At 36.5% G+C, this 10,652-nt stretch overlaps 2 protein-coding genes across 2 annotated transcripts in view; both read left to right on the forward strand.

Annotated features, from left to right (window-relative positions):
* Positions 1 to 10,028, forward strand: part of TARS3 (threonyl-tRNA synthetase 3) — a 10,438-nt gene extending 410 nt beyond the window's left edge. The window contains exons 2-12 of the mRNA XM_010717385.2: positions 878 to 1,062; positions 2,941 to 3,039; positions 3,364 to 3,530; positions 4,056 to 4,218; positions 4,760 to 4,897; positions 5,537 to 5,614; positions 6,084 to 6,184; positions 7,282 to 7,386; positions 8,058 to 8,130; positions 8,810 to 8,924; positions 9,034 to 10,028. Coding sequence (XP_010715687.1) covers positions 878 to 1,062; positions 2,941 to 3,039; positions 3,364 to 3,530; positions 4,056 to 4,218; positions 4,760 to 4,897; positions 5,537 to 5,614; positions 6,084 to 6,184; positions 7,282 to 7,386; positions 8,058 to 8,130; positions 8,810 to 8,924; positions 9,034 to 9,182 — 1,373 coding nt within the window. The 3' untranslated portion in view covers positions 9,183 to 10,028. The remainder of the gene's footprint in view (positions 1 to 877; positions 1,063 to 2,940; positions 3,040 to 3,363; positions 3,531 to 4,055; positions 4,219 to 4,759; positions 4,898 to 5,536; positions 5,615 to 6,083; positions 6,185 to 7,281; positions 7,387 to 8,057; positions 8,131 to 8,809; positions 8,925 to 9,033) is intronic.
* The window catches only part of LOC109369553 (threonine--tRNA ligase 2, cytoplasmic-like), a 6,676-nt gene continuing 5,690 nt past the window's right edge, over positions 9,667 to 10,652 (forward strand). The window contains exon 1 of the mRNA XM_019619273.1: positions 9,667 to 9,723. Within this exon, the coding sequence (XP_019474818.1) occupies positions 9,667 to 9,723 (57 nt within the window). The remainder of the gene's footprint in view (positions 9,724 to 10,652) is intronic.

Consider the following 10,652-nt stretch of genomic DNA (forward strand, 5'->3'; position numbering starts at 1 on the left):
TTTTTTAAATCAGAGTGTTAGTGCAGTTAAACTATATGACTATAATGAAAAACAGAGCAAACACACTCGGGTAGTGGTGTGGAACTAGCTATCCCATGCACAGTAGAGAAGTTAATGTGGGTAAGCTAATGTGACAGTGCTGCTGTATTGTTGTGCTGGTATCTTCAGAGCATTGCACCGTGCAATGCAGATGTACTGGTCTGGCTTTGTACTAGCTGTCACATCTTTGTGCCATTCTGTCCATGCATTATGCATGTTCCCTCTATTCTGTGGTAGATGAACTTCCAAGATGTAAATTGGATGAGGAAATAGTGTTTTGACCTTGTAAGGTGGAGTCCTTCAGGTGTAGGAGGTAAAGTGAGCAGTGGCAGGTCTGTAAATGTTTGTCATGGTTTTATGATTTTTAGTTATTGGCTTTTTGAAAATGGAATTGCTGACAAGAACGATGCAGTTTAAGTTAGTTGCAGATGCTGATTCTGATGTTGCTGTCAGACTGTCCCTCTTGGGATGTTTGTTATACTTGCTTCTGCTGACTTCCTGACTGAAGTTTATGGATTAACTGTTTGACTTGTCAGAAAGCTAGGATTTAACTGAGAGTTGCTTTCTTTTTGACTTCCATGTTTATTTTTTGCATTGTTTTGAACTTAAACAGGAGATAACACGTGGTTTGAGTTAAAATACGGAATCTAAGTAAAATAAATATGACTTGACTTGTGACTCTTGTTTATACCTTCTGCATTAGGCATGCTGACTAAAAGGCGGTGCAAATATCTGTAATATAAATAAATGCTGGATGACTGCATGTAGTTCTTTTACCATGTTAAAAGCCGTAACATTCAAATGCATTAACATCTATTCTTCCTCTTGCTGAGAGTATAACGATACTTATCCTCAGTTACGGGTTTTGTCCATCAGAATTCCTCTACGTACTGGGAGGGAAAAGCTGACATGGAAACTCTGCAGCGAATCTATGGAATATCCTTCCCTGATAACAAAATGATGAAGGAATGGGAGAAATTCCAGGAAGAAGCTAGAAACCGAGATCATAGGAAAATTGGAAAGGTGTGCTCTTATAGTCTGCTTCTCTTTTATGCTACTGCAGTAAAATTCATTCTCTTCCTTTTTTTTTTTTTTTCTTCCCTTTCTTCTTTTTAGGGTAATTTGAATGGGAACCTGTTCTGTGCATTTCTTATAGTGTACTTTACATTTCAAAATTTCATTTATACAAATTTGGCTCATCAGTTGCTTACAAATACTGAACATTGGGAATTAATTTGGGAGGTAGTCCCTGGGCCTGGGGAGGTATGTCTTAACATTTTTGATGTAGGATATTTTGAGATCCTACATAAAACACTACATTTTTCATAGAAGGGAGAAATTATTGAAAATTTTATGAATGATATTTTGGTCATATTTTTATAGGTGCAAGTGAGGAAGTAATACGTACCTCTACTAGGTTAAAATGAAAAGATTTAGTGTTAAATTGAGTTTAACTCTGAAGACATTGATGTGACACAAACAAGGATTGTGACTGAACGTTGGTCATGTTGGTGATTCTACAAAGGAGTCATGTATTTGCAGTTACCTCTGATGTCTTTTTGTTTTTAAAAAAAAAAAAGTATGGTTAGAAGGAAAGTATTTGAAAGAAGATAAATTACCTTGTGGTTGTTTTAAGACACAGTGGATGATACAGTTGAAAGCAGAGAGGCATTCATTTGAAACACTCAAGTGTTAAATGAAGATTAGCATCAGTAGTCAGCAGGATGTCAGTGTGAACTTCTTGTTACTTGTTGGTAGGTACCAAGACACAGATATGGGCTGCCTTTGTAAGCAGTAATGAACAACCGGGGATAACTCAGAAGAAGGAGAGTCGATGAGAAACTTACAGAAAACTGACAAAGGATAGATGTGGCAGAATGATCTTTGCTGAAGTGTTTGTGTTTGTTTCAATTAACCCACTAAGACTTAAACATTTGTACAGTACTTGATGATTACTTACTTGCATTTTCAAAACTAAATTATCTACTGAAAAAAAAAATTACCTGTTATCTATGTATCTAGTATGTAATAAATGTGAGAGGCTAAGGTACTCTTAAGATGTAGCAGAGCCACACTTCTGAGTTTGTGTTGGGGAATGGCTGCGAGAGCAGGGTGGACATAAGGCTGTGTACGAGCATAACTGGTGCAGCAGCACGGAGTGCATACCCATGAGAAAACATTAGGAGTTAAGATAGGAGGCACAACGTCCTTGGGCAGCACGTAAACAGCAGGCCTACATCCACAGCTATGCTCTGTGGATATGTGGGGGGCTGATAAGTGGATGAGCTCAGCGGCAGGTGTGAATGCTGGCTGAGCATGGGTTGAAGCTAGGCAGCCCACCTAGACGCCCACCTTGTGCTCCAATAGTAAGTGAACATGTGTATTAGAATCATATTATAAACTCTGTGTGTGCAACAATAAAGTGAAGCTTGATCACTCATTGGGTAACAGTTGTGCTTCCCTGCTTGAGAACAATCTGATTAGGACACTATCCGCGGCAAGTTTGTACTTGAGATAATTCTGATTAAGAATGACCAGCTCATAAGCTTCAGCTGTCAACCCTCAGATCTGATGAGTATATGTATAATTGCATTGGTTACTAATGGTAAGATTACTTCAGGCTTCAAGATTTTGAGGAAGTGTCTATTTAGATAGCCACTGAGTTAAGTGGGCTACCAGTCATATATGGGCTTCTAAGAGTAAGAACTGGAGAGAGATTAACATCTGTTGCTGAGAAATTGTAAACTTTTAGAAATCATCTTGTTACTGTATTAAATCATCTTGTTACTGTATTCTTTCATTTTTGTTAAGTCTCAGTGTGTGAAATACTCATTGCTTGCAGGTAACTACTAGAGATATATCTGAAATGATGTTACAGAATTCTGTTTTCTATTTACATAGGAGCAAGAACTCTTCTTCTTTCATGATTTGAGTCCTGGAAGCTGCTTTTTCCTCCCCAGAGGTGCCTTTCTTTATAATACACTCACAGATTTCATACGAGTGAGTATTGACATGCTTAATACTTTCTGCTGATCTCTAGTGATATGCTATTTGTAGCACTGAGCTGTTCTCAGAGAGAGAAGGGTCTGTGTACGTAAGCATATGCCGTTTTCACCAAGATCATACAGATTTAACCTTTTCCAAAATAGGATAGATGAAAGCATTCTTAACTGACACGTTTTACAGTTATGTAAAGCCTTCATGCATAGTTTACTTGCCCAGTAAAGTGCCATAGTAAGAAAGCAATTTTTAAAAAAGTAAGAAAATCAGGATATTGCTTGTAGAAAGTTGTATCATCTTGTAAATGTTTAATTTGTTTTACAGGAGGAGTATCACAAGCGTAATTTTACTGAAGTTGTATCTCCAAACATCTTCAACAGTAAACTCTGGGAAACTTCTGGGCACTGGCAGCACTACAGTGAAAATATGTTCTCTTTTGACATAGAGAAGGAAACTTTTGCGCTTAAACCAATGAACTGTCCAGGACATTGGTTTGTACTTTCAACTGAATGCCTTCTTACTTCACTATTTTTATCCCTTGTGAAGCTGAGGAGAAAAATGTAGTGTCAATACACATTATCATTTGTGTGTGGCAGTAGACTACTGAGCAGCTAGGATGTCTAGAGAGCTCCCTGGCAGCATCCCAAAGCAGAAACCAAATAAAACTCTTGTAGGAGGGTCTTTCAGTAAGTCTAGACTAAGTAGCTAGATTTGTGTGTATTGATATTAGCCTGTACCAGTAGCAAATATAAGTAATGTTGATTAGATTGGGGCTTCAGATACAGCATGTCAAAAATTCTGATTGTTATTCTCAGTGTTGCTTTTTTCTAGGTGGTCTCTAGCAAAGCTTTTTGAGTGCCTTGTGCTCTCCATTTGCCTGCCTTTTAAAACATGGACAGTCTGAATGGATAAATGCTTAACAGTGAAATTACTATCTATACTAACTGCTAGTTTATGTACTGACTTAAGTCTTCTGCAAGAAAGATAAAAGTGAGGTTCCTCCGTGTTCCTTCTAGCTTGATGTTTGCCCATCGTCCACGATCCTGGAGGGAAATGCCTCTAAGACTTGCAGATTTTGGAGTTCTTCACCGAAATGAACTCTCTGGCACTTTAAGTGGCTTGACTCGTGTAAGGCGCTTCCAACAAGATGATGCTCACATCTTCTGTACAATAGAACAGGTAAAAAAAAAATCTCACCAACTCAAACTGACATTAAAAAAAAGTGAAACTCATACAAGTATTTTCACTCCAAGTTTTTCTATTGTGTTTTCTAGCATAATGCTGTTTTCAATGCTTTTTTTAGTTGTAGGTGTTTTCTGCTTAATCATCTGATACTTCATATTTCTTTATCTTCTGCAGTAATGCTCATCAGTAGCCTCTTGAAGTTATTTTGTTAGAAGTCTCAAATAGCAGTGCTGTAATTTTTTTTCTTTGGAGTTAAATACTTATATAAAAAGAATAAAACTATATTTAAGGGATGTTATTGATATGAATTACAGAATGGGGTCTTTCTATAGGAGTTTTCCCTTGAGTAAGATAGATATCAAAATATTTTTCCTCCTTCATTCCCCCTTCCATTTTCATATATGATGGTTGTTGCATAGTGGCCTCTTAACTCTGGTTGTGATGAGTTCAGCAAATTCAATTAGGTTTTGATGTAAATAAATCGTAAAAATATTGTGTTTTATTTTTCAAATAATTTCTTTTGTTTACATTTAAGATTGAAGAAGAAATTAAGGGCTGTCTTGATTTCTTGAAGTCAGTTTATTCTATCTTTGGCTTTACCTTCCAATTGCATCTTTCAACAAGACCCGAAAACTATCTAGGAGAATTAGAGATCTGGGACCATGCAGAAAAGGTAATAATTGACATTTTTAAAAAAAATATATATTTTTATTTATTTATTTATTTTATAAACATATAACATATAACATATAACATATAACATATAACATATAACATATAACATATAACATATAACATATAACATATAACATATAACATATAACATATAACATATAACATATAACATATAACATATAACATATAACATATAACATATAACATATAACATATAACATATATATATGTTTTCAATATCTGCGAAGTTTTATAGAAATAGATATTTAGTTTAATTGTTTCATGTTGAACAGTGACATTTGTGAAATTGTGTCAGATGCTAAATATTATCCTGAATAGAAGTGCATGTTAAAAAACTGTATAATATGTGAGGTTTCAAATAGAATGAAAAATTTTAGATTTTTACAGAGTCCCTTAGTTCCTTGAACTGATTTTTTTTTCCCCTTCAGGTTAATCAGAAAATTCTTACAGGGAATATCGTAATGACTAAATGTTTGAACGATAGTCATCAGCATGTTGAGTTGCTTAGTATTTCAGAAAAAAATGCTTACACTTTTACAGAGATGAAAAGCTCTCGTACACCTGTAAAGGTTGTGGGGTTTTGTTGTTATAATTACTCTTTCTGTTTCATGATTAGCAACTTCAAAACAGCTTGGATAACTTTGGAGTACAGTGGACATTGAATCCAGGAGATGGGGCATTTTATGGTCCTAAGGTTAGTGAATTGATATTTTAATACAACTTCAGGATGGATAACAATGTAGACAAGATGTAGGCAAACTGTATCAGGTTACTGTGTATCTTTCTTTGGAGAAGAGAAGGCTCCCGGGAGACCTCATTGTGGCCTTCCAGTACTTGAAGGGAGTGTATAAACAGGAGGGGGAACAGCTGTTTACAAGGGTGGATAGTGATAGGACAAGGGGAATGGTTTTAAAATGAGACAGAGGAGGTTTGGATTAGATATTAGGAATGAGTTTTTCACACAGAGGGTAGTGATGCAGTGGAACAGGTTGCCCAGGAGGTTGTGGATGCCCCATCCCTGGAGGCATTCAAGGCCAGGCTGGATGTGGCTCTGGGCAGCCTGGGCTGGTGGTTGGCGACCCTGCACACAGCAGGGGGTTGAAACTGGATGATCATTGTGGTCCTTTTCAACCCAGGCCATTCTATGATTCTGTGATTCACAGATTGATATTAAAATCAAAGATGCTCTTGGCAGATACCATCAGTGTGCTACTATCCAACTTGACTTCCAGCTACCCATTCGATTTAATCTTACTTACGTTGGGTGAGTGATTAAAATGCTTATCTTCCTCTTCTAACTAGAACAAATAGAATACTTATCTGCAATTTCCATAAGCTGAGATATATTAATGCTCTGTTGCTCACTTAGCAAATTATTAGTTTGCATCTAAGTAGCCTGCAATGGTTTATGAAGGGAAACATCTCCTGTGAGTGGAGGACTGAGTCCAGAATTTGAAGGTGTTTTTTCAGTATAACCATAGCTTGCTTTAATTGTAAATGCCATTGTTTGTGGGAAAACTTGGTGACCTGTCTATTTGTCTTGAGAAAACTGGTAAGCAACTGATTATATGGCTCAGTTCTTAATTTTAGTCTAGTCATTGTGTTGTCTTTGAGGACATTGCATTCGTATTCAAACATACATTAAGGAGATGGTATGTTTGCAGTAGGAAATGCTTTGTTCTTTTTGTTGGAAATGAATTAGGTGACCTTGAACATAAAATGAATGCAAATAGTTTTTTAAGGAAAATGTCACTTAAACTTCCAGCTAAGAAAAAAGACATTTTATCATCTGAGTGTGTTAATTTTAGAACCATGTCTTCTGGATTGTTTTTCTTACGATGTTTATTTTTATATAATACAAAAGGTTTGAGGGAGGTGTTGGTTATTTTTGGTTCTGCTGCATATTCTTCAGTAGACATCATAGCTCTTCAGTAGAAAATAAGATTAGAAACAGCAGCTGGCCTTTTTTTTTTCATAATCAGAGGTGCGTAACTTAAAGAAAGAAACAAATAATGAGGGCAGATAAAATCCTGTGTAAGAAGATGAATTCAAGTCGTAGTGGAAAAGAAAGGAAGGATATAAAATATTAAAATACAGAGACAAGGAGCTGTCAGTTTTGGAGTCAAATTGTAGAGTGTGCTTTTTAAAACTTAAGAAGTTGTGTCTATGTCACAGTCATTCTGATTATTCTGTATTCCTTTAAAAGTATGATTCATTCTGAAGTAGATTTTTAGTAGCAAGTGGCAATTTTTGTTCAGTATAAATTACTGTTTATACAGATATGTAAAATCAAAAGAATCAGTAGGATTCCATGTATGTGATCTAGGAGAAGTGTGGTTTTGAAATTATTTTCTTTTTCAGCAAAGATGGAGATGATAAAAAGAGGCCAGTGATTATTCACAGAGCTGTTTTGGGATCTGTGGAGAGAATGATAGCTATTTTAGCAGAAAATTATGGAGGAAAATGGTATGTGACACAAATACAATTCTGAGAAATGTTTAACAACATGGTTAGGAAATACAGGTCCTCCCTAATATCTCATGATTTCTCTAGGGTTTTCTCAACAGCAGGTGAGATGAAATGAAACCTAATTTTACAGTTCCAGTTGTGTATTCTACTAATAGCTCATGGTTCAATTCTGTGAGATACGAATTGCAACTGAATGTGTGTGTGCTGCATTTTACTTCTTTTTACTGGAAGATGCTTAATATATGTAAAGTAGTTACTTACACAGACATAAATTAGCATAGATATGTGATATATATTTTTTTCAATTTGTAAGTTGTTCTATTTCATCTCTAGTTAGCTCTGAAGATATTTATTCTTTAATAGATTGAAGGATTAAGGAAGAGTGAATTCTCACCTTTAAATGCAGAGACTACTCACCTAGTACTATCAAGTTATATAACAAATGAAAGCAGAAATTATGTGAAGAATTGAAATTCTATTTAAATTTGTGAAATTGGTAGGAAGCGAACAGGAGTTCTGTGTATGTCTTTTATTGGATTCAGTCTGATATTTCATGTGAATTGAAAAGTGTAAAGGTAACATTATGCAACATTCTTAGCTTACAATTCTGAGGATATGAATGAAAACGTAGAATGCTCACTTATCTTTTTTCTCATTGGGTTTGCCAGGCCATTCTGGCTGTCTCCACGGCAGGTCATGGTTGTGCCTGTGGGACCTACTTCTGAAGGGTATGCACAGCAGGTGAGAATACAGCTTTATGCATCAAGCAATTTTAGTAGCTCCTGAAATACTCATCCTTGAGTGAACAGTAAATGCTTTAATAATATAGGAGATGCTTTTGGGTCAAGTTATTTTTTCCATGCCCTCTAAAATTGTGTAAGCCTGAGAAAGGGAAATATAACTAAATATTTGGGGTTTTGTTGCCATGTACAAGCTTGTAATAATTACAGGAAAAATATTCTGAGCTACTTACCTTACATACTAATAAATGTTTTGTTGTAGAATTGTCCCCTTAAAGTGTAGGGGTAGACTTAGTTTCTTCCTTTTTCCGGTATATATATACCCTTGACTACACTGCATTTAGGCAAAGTTCTTTTATCAACTCCCACCCCCTTTTAGTGCAAACATAAATGGTTCTCTTCCTTTTCTTCTTTCTATGGCTGAGGCATTTTGGCATTCAGCAGTGTAGCTGTCTGAGAGGATCAGCAAATGTTTGATACAGATGTTAACTTGTATTTCTTCTAACAAGGAATTGCTAAAGTCCTGTCAAGCTCTTACGAGTGTGTGCAGTTTTCTTCAAATAATTTTGTCAACTTCATTAATACAGCTGTTCATAAGAGCTAAATTATTTATATTTATAAATTATTTATTGGATGGAATCCTGTGAAATATATGCTGTAATAGTAAATGTCTTTTTTAGGTTTGCACTGAGTTTTTTGAAGCAGGATTTATGACAGATGTGGATCTAGATCAGAGCTGCACATTGAACAAGAAAATCAGAAATGCACAACTGGCTCAATATAACTTTATCTTAGGTAACTGAAGAGTCTTTCTGCCTATCATTTAAGTTCTAATGTTGGGCATGGTTTGTCTAGGCTCACTTTAATGTAGGTAGTTTAATATTGTTTGTGATACATCTTGCAGTGGTTGGTGAAAAGGAGAAAGCAAATCATGCTGTCAATGTGAGAACAAGAGACAACAAAGTTCATGGAGAAATTTTGGTATCTTCTGCAATTGAGAAACTCAAGAAATTTAAGAGTTTGCGTCTTCCAAATGCAGAAGAAGAATTCTGATGTTGCTACTAAGGAAAAAAACTACAGATATTAACTGCCCGTGTGAAATGGTGTTGCTTTCCTTCTCTATAGCAGTAATGTTCATCTGAAAGAATTTGAAGAATGGATGCACAAACCAAGCAAAGGTAGCAGTATTGATTCTCCAAGAATAGCATGAGAAAACAAATGCAGTGGTGACTCCTTTGATGTCCTGTGGGACTCCACTCATTGATGGTTGCTGAACACTTTTTTTCAGGCATCCTACACTTCTGCTAAAATATGTCAGTTTTACTATGTAAATAAGTAGTGCTGTACTAGCTGAAGGAGCGGAAGGCTGGGAAATGTGCTGACTGCAGCTGCTGAACTACCTCAGTCACGCAGCAGCTGCTGAACTGACATGGCTTGGAATCTTGGGTTTTGCTTTTTCTAACTCTGAATTGTCAAATACGTGTCAAATATTGGAGTAAGGGAGTAGCCTGTTCCTTCATGAGTATGCTCACAAGTGATGAATATCAGTTGGAAATCACAATGTAACAAGGTACTGAATGAGCCCACGCCTTCGGTAACTGCTTGCTGTAAAGGTGATTGCCAAAAATGAAGTTGAATTAACCGCCCTATCTGTGTGTGGGAAGTGTTTTATTTCTGCCTGTTGTTGACTTGGTTCTTTGAAAACAGTCAAAAAAAATCCCACTCAATTTGCCTTTCAAAGAAATGGATGTGTGATTTACTGCTGTGGTTGCTTGGGATACTGTGTGCTAAAACTGGGTGATGTAATCTTCATTTTTTTGTTTTAAGTATGTTGGAATACAAATTGGTTCTACTTACCTGATCTGATTGTTTATGCTTATAAATGATTTTTAAAGCTAATTCTGCAGGGCATTTAATGTTTTTGATATGCGATTTTTAACCATGAGTATTTTTTCACTGTTATGTGCTCTGCCAACCTCTGCCAGAGGTTGACATGTAAGGCATACAGCCACGAGTTGGAAGAATAACAGATGTTATTACAAGCACGCCTGTGCTTCCCCCTGCCTGCAGCCTGTGTTCCATGGCCCCGTGCTTTGTGCTGTGCTATTTGAGGCTTGTGAACCAGCTTTTACCAATTGCCACTGACAGAAAAAAGAAAGCAAATTGTAGGAAGGAGGATGAGGAAAGCTTTCTGTTCAGCTTTACAGAATTCATGTTAGATGCGTGGGGTAACTTTTTTCTATTTTTAACAATATATTCTTGTCTGTAAAAGTTGTTTTGTGTGGGCTACATTTGCCTTCCATGACCCGTGATGTATTCGGGCTCCAGCACTGAGGGACAGTAGATTAAGATCAACTTCCCACCGTTTCCATTACCGGGCTTTAACACCTGTACCCGTGCTGTAGCGGTGGCAGTTTTTAGAGACCTGCAGCATATGCTCCAACTCAATGCAGGGAGAAGCATGTGAAGGACAGCGGCGCTGAGGAAGGCGGGAGGGAAGCAGAACCGCTCTGCAGGGTTCGG

The sequence above is a fragment of the Meleagris gallopavo genome, chromosome 12, assembly GCF_000146605.3.
Source record: "Meleagris gallopavo isolate NT-WF06-2002-E0010 breed Aviagen turkey brand Nicholas breeding stock chromosome 12, Turkey_5.1, whole genome shotgun sequence".
NCBI lineage: Eukaryota > Metazoa > Chordata > Aves > Galliformes > Phasianidae > Meleagris > Meleagris gallopavo.